Here is a 24,159-nt window from a genome sequence, read left to right as displayed (position 1 = left end):
AATGCACTAGTGATAATTTACCAAAATTCACTAGACTCTGGGGTGGTCCCGGCGGATTGGAAATTAGCAAACGTGACACCATTGTTTAAAAAAGAACTTAGGCAGAAAGCCGGTAATTATAGGCCAGTTAGCTTAGTTTCGGTAGTAGGGAAGATGCTGGAATCTATCATCAAGAAAGAAATAGCGAGGCATCTGGATGGAAATTGTCCCATTGGGCAGACGCAGCATGGGTTCATAAAGGGCAGGTCATGCCTAACGAATTTAGTGGAATTTTTTGAAGACATTACCAGTGCGGTGGATAACAGGGAGCCAATGGATGTGGTATATCTGGATTTCCAGAAAGCTTTTGACAAGGTGCCACACAAAAGGTTGCTGCATAAGATAAAGATGCATGGCATTAAGGGTAAAGTAGTAGCATGGATAGAGGATTGGTTAATTAATAGAAAGCAAAGAGTGGGGATTAATGGGTGTTTCTCTGGTTGCCAAACAGTAGCTAGTGGTGTCCCTCAAGGATCAGTGTTGGGCCCACAATTTACATATATGATTTGGAGTTGGGGACCAAGTGCAATGTGTCCAAGTTTGCAGACAACACTAAGATGAGTGGTGAAGCAAAAAGTGCAGAGGATACTGGAAGTCTGCAGAGGGATTTGGATAGGTTAAGTGAATGGGCTAGGGTCTGGCAGATGGAATGCAATGTTGACAAATGTGAGGTAATCCATTTTGGTAGGAATAACTGCAAAAGGGGTTATTATTTAAATGATAAAATATTAAAACATGCTGCTGTGCAGAGAGACCTGGGTGTGCTAGTGCATGAGTCGCAAAAAGTTGGTTTACAGGTGCGACAGGTGATTAAGGCGGCAAATGGCGTTTTTTCCTTCATTGGTATATCCTTCATCCGATTTCGGCGTGACAACAGCTGGTGAGTCAGTTTCTGCGGGAGCATTGCGGAAGGAGGTTGCTGGGAGGGAAGTCAACCTTTAAAAGCACATGTCTTTGCAGGGGCAGGCCAGTCGATTTCGGCGGGAGAACAGCTGGTGAGTCAGTTTCAGCGGGAGCATTGCGGAAGGAGGTTGCTGGGAGGTAAGTCAACCTTTAAAAGCACTTGTCTTTGCAGGGGCAGGCCAGTCGATTTCGGCGTGAGAACAGCTGGTGAGTCAGTTTCAGCTGGAGCATTGAGGAAGGAGGTTGCTGGGAGGTAAGTCAACCTTTAAAAGCACTTGTCTTTGCAGGGGCAGGCCAGTCGATTTGGGCGTGAGAACAGCTGGTGAGTCAGTTTCAGCGGGAGCATTGAGGAAGGAGGTTGGTGGGAGGTAAGTCAACCTTTAAAAGCACTTGTCTTTGCAGGGGCAGGCCAGTCGATTTCGGCGGGAGTGGAGCTGGCTGGTTAGTCAATTTCAGCAGGAGCTGAGAATTTTTTTTTTTTTTTTTTATTTTAAATTAGTTTTTTAGGCGGGAACAGGAAGTCGACCCGCGGACGTCTGGGAAGACCCTCACCAATAAATTCTGGTGGAGAGGAAACCCGAGACACTACACGTGTAGTGTCTCCCACCCGCCCTCCTCCTCTAACCTAATAATAAAACCCATTGGTCTGAGGTAAGTACCATATTTTATTATATTATTATTTTTTATAAAAATTTAATTTAGTTGTTAGCCAGATCTTGGTAGAAAGTTAGAGGAATGGCAGGGAAGGGAGTGCAATGTTCCTCCTGCAGGATGTTTGAGGTGAGGGATGCAGTTAGTGTCCCTGCTGATTTTACCTGCAGGAAGTGCTGCCATCTCCAGCTCCTCCAAGACCGAGTTAGGGAACTGGAGCTGGAGTTGGAAGAACTTCGGATCATTCGGGAGGCAGAAGGGGTCATAGATAGCAGCTTCAGGGAATTAGTTACACCAAAGATTGGAGATAGGTGGGTAACTGTAAGAGGGACTGGGAAAAAACAGTCAGTGCAGGGATCCCCTGCGGTCGTTCCCCTGAGAAACAAGTATACCGCTTTGGATACTTGTGGGGGGGACGACTTACCAGGGGTAAGCCATGGGGTACGGGCCTCTGGCACGGAGTCTGTCCCTGTTGCTCAGAAGGGAAGGGGGGAGAGGAGCAGAGCATTAGTAATTGGGGACTCTATAGTCAGGGGCACAGATAGGAGATTTTGTGGGAGCGTGAGAGACTCACGTTTGGTATGTTGCCTCCCAGGTGCAAGGGTACGTGATGGCTCGGATCGTGTTTTCCGGGTCCTTCGGGGGGAGGGGGAGCAGCCCCAAGTCGTGGTCCACATTGGCACCAACGACATAGGTAGGAAAGGGGACAAGGATGTCAGGCAGGCTTTCAGGGAGCTAGGATGGAAGCTCAGAACTAGAACAAACAGAGTTGTTATCTCTGGGTTGTTGCCTGTGCCACGTGATAGTGAGATGAGGAATAGGGAGAGAGAGCATTTAAACACGTGGCTACAGGGATGGTGCAGGCGGGAGGGATTCAGATTTTTGGATAACTGGGGCTCTTTCTGGGGAAGGTGGGACCTCTACAGACAGGATGGTCTACATCTGAACCTGAGGGGCACAAATATCCTGGGGGGGAGATTTGTTAGTGCTCTTTGGGGGGCTTTAAACTAATGCAGCAGGGGCATGGGAACCTGGATTGTAGTTTTAGGGTAAGGGAGAATGAGAGTATAGAGGTCAGGAGCACAGATTTGACGTCGCAGGAGGGGGCCAGTGTTCAGGTAGGTGGTTTGAAGTGTGTCTACTTCAATGCCAGGAGTATACGAAACAAGGTAGGGGAACTGGCAGCGTGGGTTGGTACCTGGGACTTCGATGTTGTGGCCATTTCGGAGACATGGATAGAGCAGGGACAGGAATGGATGTTGCAGGTTCCGGGGTTTAGGTGTTTTAGTAAGCTCAGAGAAGGAGGCAAAAGAGGGGGAGGTGTGGCGCTGCTAGTCAAGAGCAGTATTACGGTGGCGGAGAGGATGCTAGATGGGGACTCTTCTTCCGAGGTAGTATGGGCTGAAGTTAGAAACAGGAAAGGAGAGGTCACCCTGTTGGGAGTTTTTTATAGGCCTCCTAATAGTTCTAGGGATGTAGAGGAAAGGATGGCGAAGATGATTCTGGATATGAGCGAAAGTAACAGGGTAGTTATTATGGGAGACTTTAACTTTCCAAATATTGACTGTAAAAGATATAGTTCGAGTAATAGATGGGTCGTTTTTTGTTCAGTGTGTGCAGGAGGGTTTCCTGAAACAATATGTTGACAGGCCAACAAGAGGCGAGGCCACGTTGGATTTGGTTTTGGGTAATGAACCAGGCCAGGTGTTGGATTTGGAGGTAGGAGAGCACTTTGGGGACAGTGACCACAATTCGGTGACGTTTACGTTAATGATGGAAAGGGATAAGTATACACCGCAGGGCAAGAGTTATAGCTGGGGAAAGGGCAATTATGATGCCATTAGACGTGACTTGGGGGGGATAAGGTGGAGAAGTAGGCTGCAAGTGTTGGGCACACTGGATAAGTGGGGCTTGTTCAAGGATCAGCTACTGCGTGTTCTTGATAAGTATGTACCGGTCAGACAGGGAGGAAGGCGTCGAGTGAGGGAACCGTGGTTTACCAAGGAAGTGGAATCTCTTGTTAAGAGGAAGAAGGAGGCCTATGTGAAGATGAAGTGTGAAGTTTCGGTTGGGGCGATGGATAGTTACAAGGTAGCGAGGAAGGATCTAAAGAGAGAGCTAAGACGAGCAAGGAGGGGACATGAGAAGTATTTGGCAGGAAGGATCAAGGAAAACCCAAAAGCTTTCTATAGGTATGTCAGGAATAAGCGAATGACTAGGGAAAGAGTAGGACCAGTCAAGGACAGGGATGGGAAATGGTGTGTGGAGTCTGAAGAGATAGGCGAGTTACTAAATGAATATTTTTCGTCAGTATTCACTCAGGAAAAAGATAATGTTGTGGAGGAGAATGCTGAGCCCCAGGCTAATAGAATAGATGGCATTGAGGTACGTAGGGAAGAGGTGTTGGCAATTCTGGACAGGCTGAAAATAGATAAGTCCCCGGGACCTGATGGGATTTATCCTAGGATTCTATGGGAGGCCAGGGAAGAGATTGCTGGACCTTTGGCTTTGATTTTTATGTCATCATTGGCTACAGGAATAGTGCCAGAGGACTGGAGGACAGCAAATGTGGTCCCTTTGTTCAAACAGGGGAGCAGAGACAACCCCGGCAACTATAGACCGGTGAGCCTCACGTCTGGAGTGGGTAAAGTCTTGGAGGGGATTATAAGAGACAAGATTTATAATCATCTAGATAGGAATAATATGATCAGGGATAGTCAGCATGGCTTTGTGAAGGGTAGGTCATGCCTCACAAACCTTATTGAGTTCTTTGAGAAGGTGACTGAACAGGTAGACGAGGGTAGAGCAGTTGATGTGGTGTATATGGATTTCAGCAAAGCGTTTGATAAGGTTCCCCATGGTAGGCTATTGCAAAAAATACGGAGGCTGGGGATTGAGGGTGATTTAGAGATGTGGATCAGAAATTAGCTAGCTGAAAGAAGACAGAGGGTGGTGGTTGATGGGAAATGTTCAGAATGGAGTACAGTCACAAGTGGAGTACCACAAGGATCTGTTCTGGGGCCGTTGCTGTTTGTCATTTTTATCAATGACCTAGAGGAAGGCGCAGAAGGGTGGGTGAGTAAATTTGCAGACGATACTAAAGTCGGTGGTGTTGTCGATATTGTGGAAGGATGTAGCAGGTTACAGAGGGATATAGATAAGCTGCAGAGCTGGGCTGAGAGGTGGCAAATGGAGTTTAATGTAGAGAAGTGTGAGGTGATTCACTTTGAAGGAATAACAGGAATGCGGAATATTTGGCTAATGGTAAAGTTCTTGAAAGTGTGGATGAGCAGAGGGATCTAGGTGTCCATGTACATAGATCCCTGAAAGTTGCCACCCAGGTTGATAGGGTTGTGAAGAAGGCCTATGGAGTGTTGGCCTTTATTGGTAGAGGGATTGAGTTCCGGAGTCGGGAGGTCATGTTGCAGCTGTACAGAACTCTGGTACGGCCGCATTTGGAGTATTGCGTACAGTTCTGGTCACCGCATTATAGGAAGGACGTGGAGGCTTTGGAGCGGGTGCAGAGGAGATTTACCAGGATGTTGCCTGGTATGGAGGGAAAATCTTATGAGGAAAGGCTGATGGACTTGAGGTTGTTTTCGTTGGAGAGAAGAAGGTTAAGAGGAGACTTAATAGAGGCATACAAAATGATCAGGGGGTTGGATAGGGTGGACAGTGAGAGCCTTCTCCCGCGGATGGAAATGGCTGGCACGAGGGGACATAGCTTTAAACTGAGGGGTAATAGATATAGGACAGAGGTCAGAGGTAGGTTCTTTACGCAAAGAGTAGTGAGGCCGTGGAATGCCCTACCTGCTACAGTAGTGAACTCGCCAACATTGAGGGCATTTAAAAGTTTATTGGATAAACATATGGATGATAATGGCATAGTGTAGGTTAGATGGCTTTTGTTTCGGTGCAACATCGTGGGCCGAAGGGCCTGTACTGCGCTGTATTGTTCTATGTCTATGTCTATGTCTATGCTAGAGGGATGGAGTTTAAGACTAGTGAGGTTATGCCGCAATTGTATAAGGTGTTAGTGAGGCCACACCTGGAGTATTGTGTTCAGTTTTGGTCTCTTTACCTGAGAAAGGATGTACTGGCGCTGGAGGGTGTGCAGAGGAAATTCACTAGGTTAATCCCAGAGCTGAAGGGATTGGATTACATAGGATAGATGCGGGCAGGTTGTTTCCACTGGCGGGTGAAAGCAGAACTAGGGGGCATAGCCTCAAAATAAGGGGAAGTAGATTTAGGACTGAGCTTTGAGGAACTTCTTTCTCCAAAGGGCTGTGAATCTATGGAATTGCCTGCTCAGTGAAGCAGTTGAGGATCCTTCATTAAATGTTTTTAAGATAAAGATAGATAGCTTTTTGAAGAATAAAGAGATTAAGGATTATGGTGTTCGGGCCGGAAAGTGGAGCTGAGTCCACAAAAGATCAGCCATGATCTCATTGAATGGCGGAGCAAGCGCGAGGGGCCAGATGGCCTACTCCTGCTCCTAGTTCTTATGTTACGCTTGTCGACCAAAAATCCAAGTCAGCCTTTAATAAGTATCGATGACCAATTGGCAGCAATTAAGAGAAGGCACTATGGCCATTTATTTTACTGTCGCCATAGGTCAGCATGGATTCAGCACTGTCTGAGCTTCATTTGCATTCAGCCCCAGCTTGGTTCAGCTGCACCCATTCATTCTCCAAGAGCCGAACAAACAGGGGTGGGATTCGCCAGCCTCCCATCCACTGTCAATGGGAATTCCCATTGAAGCCACCCTATGCTGCCAGGAAACCGGCAAGTGGGGAGAGGGGGGTGGAGGGGGGCGATGCTGACGGCAGGACCAGTGAATCCCACCGCTAGTGAACGGCAGGAGAATTTCGGCCCAGATCTTTGCCGAAAATGAACCATTTATGCTTTGATTTTTTTTTAAAAACACGGTTTTAAAGTGCTGTTTCACCAGGGGACCACATAAAGTTGCTACCAGCATATTAACAACTAATCCAGTGGGTAAGCACCAAGGCAACTTTCACAATAGTGGAATGAATTTGGAAAAATCTCCAACCCTACTTATTCTAGATGTTTGCAGGCAGCACAAAATACTTCTAATTCAGCAAGAGTTGAAAATATTACTCAGAGAGGCCACAAGGTGGCTCGTATGGGATGTCATAGCTGCTGTAATTTTGAATGTTAGTGTTAAAGCTGGGGTCGGCAGAGAGAATTATGCTCTGATGGCGATCGCAACGTATAAACTGACCTGGAATTAAACAACTTCCCTCATCTTGATTTTCTTACCAGAAAAAAAATGAAACATTCATAAACATTGTGCTACTCAAACATCTGAGCAATACAATTTCATAACTTACACAAACGAATTAAGAGTTCCTCTGTAAGTGTTTCCAGCACTAACATCTCCTGAACACTCATCAGACTCCAGTTCCTATGCATCTCCCCGCACCACTCCCAGCTATGCCTTCAGACCCAAATCCCTCTCCTCCTCCTGCTGCAGCTGCTACTTCAAGATCCTCCATAAAACCCATCTCTTTGACATATTTGATGTCTCCTTCTGTGATCTGGTGCCAGATTACAGATGATCCTCAGATTTACTCATGATAATCAATCCAATTATTTTACATGGAATGGAAGCAAGACCTAAAGGGTCTATAGTTGCCCAATTCGTTGTTGTTACTCTTTTTAAACATGAACAAACATTAACCTGTTTCCAATCGAATGCTATCGCACCAGCAGAAAATGACACTCTCCGAATAAGATCGAGCATCTCAAATGTCCTCTATAGTCCTCCACTTGAGTAACTCTTCTGTTTTCGGACATTCTTCCCGTCCCTTCATATCTAGCATATGCTGACCTGGAGGCTTACTGCATGGCCTGTGTAAGCTTGGATTGACTTTAATGCCAAGTGGATTAAAGAAATTCAGGTAGATAATATATAAAACCCACTCTCTCTGAAAGATCCATAAAATGCTTTGGGGTATTTTTCTATGTTAAAGGCAATAGATTAATGTGAGTTGTTGATGAAAAGAAATGAAAAAGGACCCGATCCGATCTTCTGTTCCCTTATTCAGGAGCGTGGAAGTCAATGGCTGCACTTTAAACCATTGCCGTCAGAGTTAGGCTCGACCACAAAAGCGGAGGGCTCATCTTTTGCCGAGTTGTTCAACTACTCATTATCTTCGACCACCTTTGCCATTACGGTAACCTTACACAACTTATCTTTCAAACGTCTTTCTTAATGGTACACAGTTCTTTTTCAGAATCATCAATTAACATGGTGTAAAAAAGATTCAGCATCACTTTGAAATTCGAGCAATATTAGATTACGGCCAACCTGTCCAATCTTCTGCTTAATATCTCTTCCATCAGCTATTGATAACAATGTGATATGTTTTATTATATAAAATTTATAACCAAAATGGAAACTGTGCTCTCAAAGTTTTATCCGGTCAACTCAGGAAGTGAAATGGAGGTTAGGGAGAGGGAGTCTCCATTATGAAATGAGGATTAAATTATTAAAGTTCAGAGATTACAGACAAAGTTCTCAGTGGAGGTTTATGAAAAGCCCCATCTCATTGTTTTTTTTTCAATTCAATTCCTTTATCAGAGTTACATGGCCAGAACTCAGAGTGTGGACAGGGACAAACACCTAATCTAGCTCCTGGCCTGCTCCAAAAAACAATTCAAATTGAATCCAATTGATGGTCCCCACAAGAGAGGCATACAGATTCAGGCATTACACCTGACCTCATGCTCATCTTAGCCAAAGGGCCGAGAAGCGATAGCCCATTTCATTGTTGGCAACTGAATACTAAAAGCTCCTGGCTAATGCACTCAGCACCTTCGACTTTGTCAATTTACTGGTCTTTTACAAGATTAATCTACTCAGGGAGATAGAGGGCGAATTTTAACCAAACAAATTAGCATGTTTAGGGTGTGTTGAAGGATAAAAAGTCTTAAAAATCAGATTCCCGCTACGAACGCACCTCCAACTGCTCAGCTCTGGTTTTAACTTAGCTGCGAAGGTTGGCCGTTAGCTAACACTTTCCAAAGAGCCAGGTTGGCATTTTAGATAAGATAATGAAGCTGTTCAACTTGAACTGTACTCAGGCAACCTGACAGCTACAAACAGGTCTAGACTTGCTGGATGCAGGCAGTGAGTGCCTTTACACCTACCACATTGATCCAGTATGCCTGCTTGAGCAATCCTCAGAAATGGGCAAACCCCCCTTCCGTGACCTTCTTCACGAGGCCTCTAACTGCCATTCTCTGAGGCATTCAACCCTCTCCCCCTTTGATCACCTCCCTCCAATCCCCCCGTGCCCTCTGACCTCTTTCTGGGTGCCTACGATCAGCAGCCTCTCTTGGATCGAGGATGACTCCCCTTTCCTCTCCCCCATAAACCAACCTGGTTCTACACTCTCAAATTCAGGCTGTCTGCTGTGCAGGGAACCGTTTGGTGGTGTCATGCACAATATGGAGTTAAAACCCTTTAGTGTATCAAGTAATCCCAATTTCTGAGTTCCCCACGCCTTCCTGACCCATCCAATCCCAGCAGGTCAGGAAGTAAATATTCAGGTTAACATGTCGGCTGTATTTTGTTCGAAGGAAACTAATTTAGTTTAAAAATCAGAATGCCATTTTACAAAGTGCACTTTACAATAACAACACAAGTAACATGGGGTGGGCGTTGGGGAAGCAAGATTTCATTCCAATTGGCTCAACTGAATGCAATTTTTAATCGCAACTTTTATATTTTAAATAAGAAAGTTATATATATTATTCAAACAGGTTCTGAAATTCAAAACCAATTCAATAAATGTGAAAGATTATATGATATTGTCATAAAAATATTAAGGCAGATGCTTGTTAAAAACAAGATGAGTTTTTTTGAAGAGACTTTCCATGCAATGCATTCAATAAAATGACAAATAAACCTTTCCCAAAAGAAAATAATAAGCAAAATGCCATATTTGGAATAATTTCTGAAAAAAAGCTTGGGACATCCCAACAGTCAAACGTGTACTTTTGAAGAGTAAGAAATGGGACACTAATTTGTGCATGGTGAGGCTCCCATTTCAGCAATGAAATAAGTGATCAGATCATCTTGTGGTATTCTTTGTGTTGCTTATTTCAGGATGGTTGGTGTAGCGTTCACAAAGACCACAAATAGCTTTAACTTAAACAAAGTTACTGATTTATTTACACGACTAACTTGGATTTGACACGTACTCCTTAAGAATACACAGTTGATCAATTACATCTACACTATACTCATCTGCAGCCAAGCTCACCACTGGTTTGAACTATTAACTACTCTCACTTGCACTATCTGCTCTTCTGACCTTCACGAGCTAACTCCTGCATACATTCCTTACCCCAAGGTCTAGCATAAATGCCTTATATAGTTGCAACTGTAGCTCCCTTTAGTGGCTACTCTTGACACAACATTAACCCTTGTAATGCTGCTAGTTATGGTAATACCACACATCTGTTTTTAGGTGTAGATTGAGGGATCAATGTTGGCCAGGGTATTAGGATAAAGGTTTGAATTATGCGACGGGATCTTTTACATCCAGCGGATGGGCAAGCTTGGCCTCCATTTAACATCTCCTCTCCTACAGTCCTGCTCTCTTTCAGTAGAGTGCCAGCACTGAGTCAAGACCTTAAACATTAAGGGCCCAGCAGATTTAACTGGATGTAGAAGGCATATATTGGAATAGTGATCATCAGAATAAAATGATGATGGTCCAACAATACAGCCAGTGTCAAGGCCAGGCTTACGATTTCAGTTTTTATAATTGTGAACAGCGATATATTCTAGACTGCCGTGGTATCAGTTTTTGAACATACAATTGACACAGTACATTCCCATGAAATATTAATGTAAACACCCCAAATAATATTTAACTTTGCATGCTTGCTTCAGATGCCATACATTATTCTGGTTATCATCTGCATGAGTGGACTGATTAACCAAAACAACAGCAATGTAGAGTTCTGCATTATTTGCAGCAACCTATTCGTATTCACTGATGCATTGTAAATCAGCCCACCGAATGACACCAATCTAATGAAAAGATTGTCTCGAATAGTAATTTCTTACCTGAATGAGCAGGGAGAGGTGAGTGAGGTCGAGGAAGGGCTGTAGACTGACTGCTTCCTATCAGGCTTTTCCTGTTATTAGTGCGGCAACTGAAATTAAAAGAAGAAAATAAATAAATACAACCACAATCGTTTTCATTTCATCACTTTTTTAGATTTCATATTTTACAATTTGCCAGTGAAATCCAGCACAGTCAATTAAAGAATGTTTGATACCATCACTATTCAGGGTTTAGCTTCAGAGCTGAGAGCATTAAGGGGGTAGGAAAGAGCATGTCCTTCTGTGCGCCAGGCAGGCTACATGTATACAGCTGCTAGAGGAATGCAGAGTGCAAATCTGACAACCCTTATTCAAAACAGGGTGCAAAAACAGGCAACTACAGGTCAATTAATCTAACATCAGAGATGGGTAAGACTTTGGAATCCTTAATCGGGGAATAGGAAAATCAACACTCATCGGAGAGGTTTGAGCTAATTAAGAACAGCCAGCATGGATTTGTAAAAGGCAGATCCTACTTGACTAATCTAATAGAATAGGTTGAAGGGAATGCAGTGGATGTTGTCAGAACCTTTCTCGAAAGCCCACAACACTTGAAAAGGCTTGAAATCCCCTGATATCCTTTGAAATTGCAATTGCAGGAGCTTCAACTTGCCTTTGATGGTCAGATTAATGGTTTAAACACAGCTGCCAGGAGGTATATTTATCTTTCCCATCACGCTTGAATGTATCTGAAGTGCAATGTTTATAAATATGCTCGTTATGACTGACAGCAGCTAAGTGGTTTCACTTCCCCCTTTCTATCTGCAGAAAGTATTGAGCATTGTTGAAGCCGTCAGCAGCTGTCAATCATAGGAAGGCTCTGACACTTCAATAAACAGCAGTTTAAGGCTGAAGGAGCGGATGTGAGGAAACGGGAAGTCTTCCTGGCTTGTTTCTTCATCAACTATCTGGTCTGCTCATCAGCTGTCAGGCAGAGCAGTTCAGAGTGAGGCCACTTCAAAGTTTAAGCACTGCTGTAAATGCTAGGGAGCGGAAAATGAAGGGGAACCCTCATGGTGCGTGCGTGGTGGGGGGGGGGGGCCTGTAATTCCCATGGTGCAGGGACGGTACCCTTCCATGATGAGTGACTGGAGGTGGCGTCCTGATCAGCAAGAGGTCAACATTTGCACTGTCCCTGGATCCTGGGATCGGGGCACCCATTAAAATGGTGGCCCGACCTCAGTAACTTCAGGGAAACTGGCATGTTCACACTATGCATATTTCTGCATAGTCAAGCCATGAGAATCCCTCCCCAGCAACGCCCCTAGCGGCTGCGGGACGTAATCTCGATTCTCCACTGGCGAAAGCACATAGAATCTGAAATGGATAATAATGGCCCAAAGCTTCAACAGCAACATCAGAATCTATACATGGTAACATTATCATACTCAAGTATTGTGTTTCTTTTTCTTCTGATTTACATCTTCAACTCAGAAAACAATGTTTCATTTTAAGACGACAGTGCAATTGTCCTTTTCGTCCCTTGTTTGCATAGTTCCAACCTCAAGCTCACTTTCCAAATTCACATGTGGCAAATTCACATTTCAATTTAAAACAGTCAAAATGTCATATTTATGCATCAACTATTTATTTTCTTCTCGTCAAAATCACTTCGAGCTGTTTCAAGAATGTTGTTGAGATGCTTCATTCCAAGTCGTATCGTACTCTTGCTTTGTTTGTTCTTTGAACTTTGTGATTTTGTTGTTTTCCCAATCCCATTTTAAACAAGTTCTTTTCAATTCAGTTTGAGTCAATTACTTCTTCTCCCTGAAGTTTTATAGTTTGTTCTAATCCTTCAACTTTTTTGTGCAAGCTTTGAACAATCTCAGTCCAGTTCTCAGTAGAGTTTGAATGGTCTTTGGCAAACTGTTCATTTGCCTTTCTTCCAACCACTAGATCTTGTGTAGTATCACCAACAATCATTTTAAAATCAGAACTTCTGGTCATTGATTCCGAAAAATCTCTTTGCAATTTCAGTCCTTCTGGCAGACAATTCATACTTCCCAATTTTACAAGTGCTTCAGTTGTTTTCTCATTATCCATTTGATACATCAGTAACGTTACTTAGAACAAAGAACAATACAGCTCAGGAACAGGCCCTTCAAGCCTGCGCCGATCACATGTCCTATCTAGACCAACCGCCTGTATCCTTCTATACCCCATCTGTTCATGTGCTTATCCAGATAATTCTTAAAGGTCGCTAACGTATCTGCCTCAACCACCTCACTTGGCAGTGCATTCCAGGCCACCAGCACCCTCTGAGAAAAATCTCCACCACACATCTCCACCGAACCTATCCCCCCTCACCTTGAAATTGTGCCCCCTTGTAATTTTCAATTATATCCTGAGAAAAAGCCTCCAACTGTTCACCCTATCTTTACCCCAAATAATATTATAAACTTCTATCAGGTCGCCCCTCAGCCTCCGTCTCTCTAGGGAGAACAATCCCAGTTTATTCAATCTCTCCTCATAGCTAATACCCCCCCATACCAGGCACCATCCTGGTAAACCTTTTCTGTACTCTCTGCAAAGCCTCTGCGTCCTTCTGGTAGTGTGGTAACCAGAATTGGACACGCTATTCCAAATGTAGCCTAACCAACGTTCTATATAGCTGTAACATACTTTTCAAGCTTTTATACTCGATACCCCCATCCTATTAAGGCAAGCATGCCCTATGCTTTCTTTATCACCATTTCTACCTGTGCTGCCACTTTTAAGGATCTGTGGACCTGCACACCCAGATCTCTCGGTGTCTGTGCTCCTGATGGTTCTGCCACTTATTTTATAGCTCCCACCTGAATTGGATCTACCTAAGTGCATCACCTCGCATTTGTCCAGGTTAAATCCTATCTGCCTCCCAGGTGCCAGGGTCCGCGATGTCTCGGATCATATTTTCGGGATCCTTAAGGGGGAGGGGGAGCAGCCCCAAGTTGTGGTCCACATGGGCACCAACGACATAGGTAGGAAAAGGGATAGGGATGTAAGGCAGGAATTCAGGGAGCTAGGTTGGAAACCTAGATCGAGAACAAACAGAGTTATTATCTCTGGGTTGTTAGCCGTGCCACGTGCTAATGAGACGAGGAATAGGGCTACAGGGATGGTGCAAGAGGGAGGGTTTCAGATACCTGCATAATTGGGGCTCATTCTGGGATAGGTGGGACCTCTACAAATGGGATGGTCTACACCTGGACCAGAGGGGTACTAATATCCTGGGGGGGGAAAATTGCTAATATTCTTCCGGAGGGTTTAAACTAGTCCAGCATGGGTCTGGGAACCTGAATTGTAGCTCCAATATACTGGAGGTTGAGAGTAGTGAGGTCAAGAGTAGGGTTTCAAAGTAGCAGGAGTGTACCGGCAGGCAGGAAAGTGGTTTAAAGTGTGTCTACTTTAATGCCAGGAGCATCCGAAATAAGGTGGGTGAACTTGCAGCATGGGTTGGTACCTGGGACTTCGATGTTGTGGCCATTTCGGAGACATGGATAGAGCAGGGACAGGAATGGTTGTTACATGTGCCGGGGTTTAGATATTTCAGTAAGCTCAGAGAAGGTGGTATAAGAGGGGGGGGGGGGGCAAGGACAGTATTACGGTGGCAGAAAGGACGTTCGATGAGGACTCGTCTACTGAGGTGGTATGGGCTGAGGTCAGAAACAGGAAAGGAGAGGTCACCCTGCTGGGAGTTTTCTATAGGCCTCCGAAAAGTTCCAGAGATGTAGAGGAAAGGATTGCAAAGATGATTCTGGATAGGAGCGAAAGTAACAGGGTAGTTGTTATGGGGGACTTTAACTTTCCAAATATTGACTGGAAACGCTATAGTCCGAGCACGTTAGATAGGTCCTTTTTTGTCCAATGTGTGCAGGAGGGTTTCCTGACACAGTATGTAGATAAGCCAACGAGAGGCGAGGCCATATTGGATTTGGTACTGGGAAATGTACCTGGACAGGTGTTAGATTTGGAGGTAGGTGAGCACTTTGGTGATAGTGACCACAATTCGATTAAATTTACTTTAGCGATGGAAAAGGATAGGTATATACCGCAGGGCAAGAGTTATAGCTGGGGGAAAGGCAATTATGATGCGATAAGGCAAGACTTAGGATGCATAGGATGGGGAGGGAAATTGCAGGGGATGTGCACACCCGAACAATTATATTTACAAAACTACTTCAAAAATTAACTTTACACAGAGAAATAGGTTCATCCCTTCCATTAATACCTCTAATACATTTTCCTTCATAAAACTTCCTGCCATACAAATTGTATCATCAGCTACAATCAATGATTGATCTGCTCCTGTATCTCTCAATGTTTAATTTGTTTACTTAAGGAAAACTTCTCCTTTTGAAACAAAACATGCAGAACCTCCAATAGCCTGACTTCCTTCACCAGTGCTCAAATAATTCCCTAAACAACCTTGAGGTCTATCGTCCTTTCTCACTGATTCTGGAGCATGTTTCATTTCCCCCAATGCAACAGTTTTAACAGACGTTTCCTTTTCCTTTCCGACTACTGCAACTGGTCTTCCATTTAATTTCCAACAATCTGCCCTAATGTATCTCACTTAATTCCAACAGAAACACGTAGCCCTCCGAATGTCATTTCCACAGTCAGCAGTTTCCTTTTTGATCGGAGGTGAAATTTTCTGACCATTTCCAACTGTTCCATCTCTTTCTTGACTATTTGTTTTCTTTTCTCCTTCGCACTGTCTAGTCTTCTCTGTTTTAAAAGGGTGATGGGAATTTAGATCTATGTACCAGTTCGTAATCATCAGCTAGCTCTGCTGCCTGCTTAGCAGTTTCAACTTTTATGTTCTTCAACCTGCGTCCTGATAACCAAAGGAAGTGAATTTTTTAATTCTTCTAAAATAATCACCTCCAAGGGCTTCTTGTGTTCTATCTTTAATGCCCGTCTCTGTCCAACAGTCAAACTTATCTTACTACATCGTCTCAAAATCAATATGACTCTGTCCAGGCTGGTTGCTGTTTTGAAATTTTAAAAAGACAAATTTAAAGTACCCAATTCTTTTTTTTTTCCAATTAAGGGGAAAGTTAGCATGGCCAATCCACCAACCCTGCACATCTTTGGGTTGTGGGGGTGAGACTCACGCAGTCAAGGGAAGAATGTCCAAACTGCACACGGACAGTGACCCAGGGCCGGGATTGAAATTGGGTCCTCGGCGCTGTGAGGTAGCAGTGCTAACCACTGTGCCACCATGCCGACCCGCTGTTTTGAAATTAATGCCTGTACGCCTCAGGAACCAAGTCATTTGCATTAAGGATCGCTTTCTTTATTACATTATAATCCACAGATACCTCTTCTGACAATGATACACACATCTCACTAGCTCTGCCTACCAGTCTACTTTGTAAAAGTAATGCCCAAATGTCTTTTGGCCATTTTATCTGTTTAGCTATCTTTTCAAAATAAATAAAGAGTACTTCCACATCCTTTTCATCAAATTTTGGAAGAACTTGTACAAATATAAATATTATCCCACTAGGTTCTTGTCTGAAACTATTTCCTTCTTCCACCTGCTCTATTGTCTCTGCTTTAACTTCCTGCATTTTAAGTTGAAATTCTCTCTCTTCTTTTTTCTTTCTGCCATTGCTAACGTTTCCATTTTCAATTCCCTCTGAAATGTTATCTCTTTGTCTCTTTCCCTTTCTTTTTGCTTTTCCTGCATCTCTAAATCAACACTTTGCCATTTCTATTTCTTTTTCCTGCATTTCTAATTGTTTCACTTGTAATTGAATTTTAGCAATTCAATTTCCACATTTCTTGAAGAACTTGGTCCATCTGACAACTCTTGCAATTTTAAATACTTTGCTAGGCTTTCAATGTCAGCTTTCCTCACCCCTGCAGTAATTCCAATTCCAATTTATCTGCCTATTCAGTTAACTGACTCTTAGCTACTTTCGGCAAACTAGTCAAAGCTTTAATCTTCTATTTTTAGGAAAATCTTAGCAATTTCCTACAACATTTTGGAATCTAACCTGTACAATATACTTCATAGTGATTCCAATTCCTTTGTCCAGTACTTGGTTGCTGCACTTACTCTTTTTTTAAAAACATACTTTTTCCAATTAAGAAGCAATTTTAGTGTGGCCAATTCACCTACCCTGCGCATCTTTGGGTTGTGGGGGTGAGACCCACGCAGATATGGGGAGAGTGTACAAACTCCACACAGACAGTGACCCAGGGCTGGGATTGAACCCGGGTCCTCGGTGCCGTGAGGCAGCAGTGCTAACCACTGCGCCACCGTGCCGCCTTTACCGTCCTGACTCGAAGCTATATCACTGTTTCCTCACTGTCAACGCCTGAACTCCCTCTCTAACTGCGGTCTGGGTGTACCTACACACCACATGGACCGCAACAGTTTCAAAAAGGTGGCTCTTCACCACCTTCGTGAGGGCAATAAAGGCCAGTGTTGCTCACATGCCATGAATGTTTTTATTTTTATATATTTTTTGAAGTCAATGTTTTTCCTTAAGCAGATCTAAAATCCAGATTCCTTTGGATCATTTAGTCATGTGGATGGTACCAGGTTCCAAGTAATTGCAGTAAGTGCAATCTACTGAAGATGGCGAGCGGTCTCCGGACTCTAACGGTATTATTTCTATCGGCGGCACTGTAAATGTAACCTTACTTGATTAATTGATTATAACGGAGTATTCCCACGCCACACATTTCACTAATCTCCAGGTGGCTCTTGCGAATTGAAAACAGTGTAAAATCACCCATTGATGAGTACACGCTGAACATTCATGCTTAAACAAAATGAAGCAACGTGAAAATAAATCATAGCTTTTCAAAGTCTGATAACAAATCTACCGAAGGTCGCCACTCGGCTTCGAAATGGTGGAATTCGGGGGAAAAGCGCACGGTGAAAGCAGCACTACGGCTCTGAATAAATAATGCTCGAGCATGAAAGGAAGTGTTAAAAATTCAGAAACAGAAGAAAGCTGGCGTTGGAAACAAAGGAGTTTGATAGTAGCAGAAACAGTGACAGACAGCATGCCTCGTCTCCACTGGCGACAGAAACAACCCATGCAACCTTCCCATAAAGAGAATAATCTCATCATCAAAAGGTGCCTGGAATCAAAAGTCCAACAGCCGAGAATCAGAAGTGTCAGCAGGAGTCCTTATCTCTCCAATCCACATGGGCTCTGCGCAATCACTGCAGACCAGTGGTAGATGGTTCCAGAAAGGATGTCCATGCATTGCCCTCAGTTCAAACAGAAATTCTTGCTCGAAACCTGCGCATCACCCCAGCAAAAGAGGAAAATCAGAAGACATGAAATAGGCACAGAGGTGGCCCATTCTACGGCTCAAGGTTGCTCCGCCATTCGATAAGATCATGGCTAATCTGTTTGTGCTCCAAGTTCGACATTCCCATCTACCCGATACTCTTTGATCCCTGGAGCTGACCAGAATCTGCCTCTGCTCTAAAAATATTCAATGACCCCATTTCCGCCGCCTTCAGAGGCAGAGAGTTCCAAAGCCGCACAACCCTCTGATATCAAAGTGTCTCCTCATCTCTGCCCTATAACTGGGACACAGATTTTAAAATAGTTCCCCCTAGTTCTGGAGAGGGGATCTCATGAAAACTTATAAAATTCTAGCAGGATTAGACAGGGTAGGTTCAGAAAGAATGTTCATGATGGTAGGGGGGGATCCAGAACTAGGGGCTCATGTACCCAAATAGGCGCCGGAGTGTGGCGACTAAGAGATTTTCACAGTAACTTCATTGCCGTGTTAACGTAAGCCTACTTGTGACACTAATAAAGATTATAGATTATTATAGGTTTTTATAGATAAGGGGTAAACCTTTAGGGCTGAGGTGATGAGAAATTTGTTCACCCAGAGTGTGATGAACGGTTACTGTAACACTGTACCCTTGTCATCATGTAAGGTGATGTCCCCTTTAAGACCGGGCTTGAAACCCTGGGGAACTCCGCCTCCGGCTCCGCCCATCTGGGAGCCGTATATAAGGGGCCACCTTGTGGGCGGCGTAGCTGTTAGCACACGTCTCGGCACCAGTCTAGTTCTTAGTTTATTAAAGCCTTCTTTACCGTTCTCACTCGAAGCGTCGTTATTGAGGGTACCACAATTTAATAAACTAAACTACATCAGGATGGACGCAGGCCTTAAACCAGAGAAGCTCAACCTGGAAGCACGGACACCGGAGGCAAAGGAAAATTTTAAATACTGGCTCCGATGCTTACCTGGACTCCTCAGAGACTTCCATCCTGGGGCCACGCAAACTGCGTCTATTCCACGCCAGAGTGAGTCACAGAATCTCCACCACGCTCGAAAAGGCGACGACTTATGAAGAGGCGGTCGAGCTACTCTGCAAGAGGTTCGTCAAGCCTAACAACGAGGTGCACGCCAGGCATCTGCTCTCTACCTGCCGGCAGCGCTCGGGGGAATCGTTAGACGAATTCGTCGAAAAACTCACCGCACTTGCCAGGGACTGTGACCACCAGGATGTGACAGTGGAAGTCCATATGAACCTGCACATCAGAGACACTTTCATGTCCGGCATCCGCTCGACCTACATCCAGCAGCGGCTGCTCGAAAACGGGGCAAAAGACCTCCAGGACACGCTAACGCTCGTCTCCTCGCTGGAGGTGGCCCGACATAACTTGGGTACGTACCCCGCGGACTCTGCGAGCACCCCCCGGACGTCCTCAGACTCAGCCATATTACAGGCCTGCACCACGCGGCGACCCGCTCATCATGGGACACACCATGCTACTTCTGCGGACAGGGCCAGCACCCACGCTCACGCTGCCCAGCCCGCTCTGCGATCTGCAGCGACTGCAGGAAGAAGGGGCATTTTGCGAGGGTCTGCCTGGCCAGACCCAGGGGCCAGAAGAACAAAGAACAGCCGGCCCGGAAATCAGGCCCGCAGGCCTCACAATGCGGCTGCGCACCAACCCGACGCCCCCTTCTGACGAGTCATCAGCCTCGTGCGAATCATGGGAGCAGCCATTTTGTCGGCAGCCATCTTCTCGACCCGACAGGCGCAGCCAACGGTGGCGGTCATTTTACGAGTCCGACTCGGCTGAGGACTCTGACTACCCGCGAGTGGGAGCGATAACCCTCGACCAAACTCGGCTAAAACACCTGCAGAACTCTATGATGCAGGTCCAGGTCAACGGGCGCGACACTGCATGCCTCTTCGACTCCAGGAGCACGGAGAGCTTTATTCATCCTGAAACGGTAAGGCGCTGCTCACTGCGCATCCATCCCGTATCCCAAACTATAGCCCTCGCATCCAGGTCCCACTCTGTACAAATCAACGTCTCTCGATCCAGGGCGCCAAGTACACCCGTTTCAAATTTTCTATCCTTCCCCACCTCTGTGCCCCCCTGCTGCTCGGACTGGATTTCCAGTGCAGCCACCGAAGCCTGACACTGAAGTTCGGCGGACCCTTGCCACCCCTCACGGTATGCTGCCTTGCGACACTGAAAGTCGCTCCCCGCTCGCTATTCGCGAACCTCACTCCCGACTGTAAGCCCGTCACCACCAGGAGCCGGCGGTACAGTGCCCAAGATATGACTTTTATCAAGTCAGAGGTCCAGCGTTTACTGGGAGAGGGGGGGTCATCGAGGCTAGCAACAGCCCTTGGAGAGCACACAACACACCCCCTCCCGACCCCACTCCCCGTTGGTGAGCACCTACCGCGACCGCCCCCAAGCGCCCCCTCCCTTTACACACCCCGCCAACGCTGGCCCCACTACCCCCGGCCCCGCCTATTCTCCCTGCGCCCCGTTCCCCTGCCCTGACCCTGTCCGGGGATAAGAAACGGGTGGTCGTTGATTATAGCCAGACCATAAACCGATTCACGCAGCTTGATGCGTACCACCTTCCTCGCATCGCGGAAATGGTAAATCGGATCGCCCAATACCGAGTATTTTCCACAGTCGACCTCAAATCCGCCGACCACCAGCTCCCCATCCGACCAAAAGACCGCCCCTATACTGCTTTCGAAGCAACCGGCCGGCTCTTCCACTTCCTAAGGGTCCCCTTCGGCGTCACAAATGGGGTCTCCGTCTTTCAAAGGGCGATGGATCAAATGGTGGACCAGTACGGTTTGCGGGCTACATACCCGTACTTGGACAATGTCACCATCTGCGGCCATGACCAGCAGGACCATGACGCAAACCTCGAAAAGTTCCTCCAGACCGTCCGAGCCCTTAACCTGACCTATAATGAGGAAAAATGCATATTCCACACAACCCGGCTTGCCATCCTTGGCTATGTCGTGGAAAACGGGGTCCTAGGTCCCGACCGCATGTTAAGGAACTCCCCCTCCCCCGCGGCCTCATGGCCCTCAAACGGTGCTTGGGGCTCTTCTCCTACTATGCCCAGTGGGTCCCCAAGTATGCGGATAAACCCCGCCCACTCATAAAGACCACCACTTTTCCCCTCTCGGCTGAGGCTCGATTGGCCTTCAACCGCATCAAGACCGATATCGTCACGGCCGCTATGCGCGCGGTGGACGAAACTATCCCCTTCCAGGTACAGAGCGATGCATCAGACATCGCCCTGGCTGCTACCCTCAATCAAGCAGGCAGACCAGTAGCGTTCTTCTCCCGAACCCTCACCGCCTCCGAGGTTCAACACTCTGCAGTCGAGAAGGAGGCACAAGCCATTGTGGAGGCTGTGCGGCGCTGGAGGCACTACCTAGTCGGTAGGAGGTTCACCCTCGTCACCGACCAGCGGTCGGTCGCCTATATGTTCGATAACACGCAACGGGGCAAAATAAAAAACGATAACATTTTGAGGTGGAGGATCGAACTCTCCACCTACTCGTACGATATCAAGTATCGTCCAGGGGAGCTCAACGAGCCACCAGATGCCCTGTCCCGCGGCACATGCGCATACGTGCAGGACGGCCGCCTGCAAGCCATCTACAATGACCTCTGCCACCCAGGAGTTACCCGGCTCATCCATTTTGTCAAGTCCCGCAACCTACCTTACTCAACCAAGGAGGTCAAGGCCATGATCAGGGCCTGCCAGATCTGTGCGGAGCGCAAACCGCACTTCTACCGGCCAGACACGGTTCGGCTCGTGAAGGCCTTGGGGCCCTTTGAGCGACTGAGCGTGGACTTCAAGGGGCCCCTCCCATCCACCAATCGTAATGCCTATTTCCTCACCGTTATCGATGAGTTCTCCCGCTTCCCATTCACCATTCCCTGCCCCGACATGACCTCAGCCACCGTGATTAAGGCACTACGCAGCATCTTCACTCTGTTCGGTTTCCCCGCTTATCGCCACAGCGACCGGGGTACATCGTTCATGAGCGATGAACTGCCTGCATCAGTATCTGCTCAGCAAAGGCATCAGCTCGAGCAGAACGACCAGTTATAACCCACGGGGAAACGGGCAAGTGGAGGGGGAGAACACGACAGTGAGGAAGGCTGTCCTTCTGGCCCTACGGTCGAGAAGTCTCCCAACTATTCGCTGGCAGGAGGCCCTGCCCGATGCCCTACACTCCATTAGGTCGCTCCTCTGCACGGCCACGAATGAGACCCCTCACAACCGATTGTTTGTCTTCCCCAGGAAGTCTACCTCCGGGATCTCGCTTCCACCTTGGCTGACGGCTCCGGGACCTGTTCTTCTCCAGAGGCACACGAGGAGCCATAAAACAGACCCCCTGGTCGAAGAGGTCCAATTACTCCACGCCAACCCCAGTTACGCCTACGTCGATTACCCCGATGGCAGGCAAGATACGGTTTCCCTCCGGGATCTGGCACCCGCTGGTTCCCCCACTACAGACGCCCCTTCCCACGCCGCTGCCCTGCAGGACCCGGCACCCCCTACAACACACCCCCTCCCGACCCCACTCCCCGTTGGTGAGCACCTACCGCGACCGCCCCCAAAGCGCCCCCCACCCCCCTTTACACACCCCGCCAACGCTGGCCCCACTACCCCCGGCCCCGCCTATTCTCCCTGCGCCCCGTTCCCCTGCCCTGACCCGAAGCTCCGACTACCGTGCTCCCGGACGTACCCTCAACCAAGACGTCCGTGTCCACTGCACCACCGCCCGAACTGAGGAGGTTGATGAGGACGATCCAGCCACCGAGACGGATGGACTTATGATGGCACTTCACCCCCGCCGGACTCTTTTTTTAAACAGGGCGTGAATGTGATGAACGGTTACTGTAACACTGTACCCTTGTCATCATGTAAGGTGATGTCCCCTTTAAGACCGGGCTTGGAACCCTGGGGAACTCCGCCTCCACCCATCTGGGAGCCGTATATAAGGGGCCGCCTTGTGGGCGGCGTAGCTGTTAGCATACGTCTCAGCACCAGTCTAGTTCTTAGTTTATTAAAGCCTTCTTTACTGTTCTCACTCTAAGCGTCGTTATTGAGGGTACCACACAGAGAGTGGTGAATCTGTGGACTTCACTATCACAAAAGGTGGTTGAGGCCAAAACGTGGCAGCACAGTAGCACAGTGGTTAGCACTGTTGCCTCACAGTTCCACGGTCCCAGGTTCGATTCCCGGCTTGGGTCACTGTCTGTGTGGAGTCTGCACATTCTCGCCGTGTCTGCGTGGGTTTCCTCCGGGTACTCCGGTTTCCTCCCACAAGTCCCGAAAGACGTGCTTGTTAGGTCATTTAGACATTCTGAATTCTCCCTCAGTGTACCCGAACAGGCACCAGAATGTGGTGACGAGGGGCTTTTCACAGTAACTTCATTGCAGTGTTACTATAAGCCTACTTGTGACAATAAAGATTATTATTAAAACGTTGTGTAATTTCGAGAAGGAAATTGATATAGCTCTTGGGGCTAAAGGGAACAAGGGATATGGGGGGGATGGCGGGATCAGGACTTGATGAACAGGCATGGTAATAATGAATGGCAGAGCAGGCTCGACAGGCCGAATGGCCGTCTCCTGCTTTTAATTTCTATGTTTGTTTCTATGTATGCCCCAACCATAAGGGGAAACATCCTTTCCACTTATCACACCTACCACCCAAACTAAATTGAAGTTCCACCTTTAACCTCCCAACACTTCCATTTAGAGTCAAACTGTATTTTCTGCCTGTACCTCTTCCTACAAGAAAATGGGGTCAATCTTGGTTCAATAGTAAACCTGATCAGCATGCATAAGAATAAAACTTGATCCTCTGCACATCAATCCCAAAAAAATATTTTTGATCTTATCTCAAATTCTGATATTATATCATATAAGTCTCAAAAACTGGGCCATTCTAATGAAGGATTTTGGACTTTTTAATGCCAATTTCTAATACCAGTTTCAAGGAAAACTAAAACCACGGACTCCAAATTTGGATTACTTATTAAAGGAGCAGAATTTGGTGAAAAGCATCACCAACACAGGTTAGAGAACAGAACCGTTTAACTGGACTGTTCAGAAGGCATGCTGGGGAGCTTAACCAAGTTCTAAAC

General features: G+C 46.5%; 1 protein-coding gene across 16 annotated transcripts in view; it reads right to left on the bottom strand.

Moving 5' to 3' along the window:
* LOC140429216 (microtubule-associated serine/threonine-protein kinase 4-like) overlaps positions 1–24,159 on the bottom strand; it is a 651,560-nt gene that overhangs the window by 151,044 nt on the left and 476,357 nt on the right. For all 16 annotated transcript variants that reach the window (XM_072515935.1, XM_072515937.1, XM_072515936.1 and 13 more), the window contains one exon: positions 10,700–10,788. In XM_072515935.1, the coding sequence (XP_072372036.1) occupies positions 10,700–10,788 (89 nt within the window). The remainder of the gene's footprint in view (positions 1–10,699; positions 10,789–24,159) is intronic.

Source organism: Scyliorhinus torazame, chromosome 9 (assembly GCF_047496885.1).
Source record: "Scyliorhinus torazame isolate Kashiwa2021f chromosome 9, sScyTor2.1, whole genome shotgun sequence".
Classification (NCBI taxonomy): domain Eukaryota; kingdom Metazoa; phylum Chordata; class Chondrichthyes; order Carcharhiniformes; family Scyliorhinidae; genus Scyliorhinus; species Scyliorhinus torazame.
The sequence above is the reverse complement of the archived record's forward strand: the minus strand, read 5'-3'. Positions and strand labels throughout refer to the sequence as shown.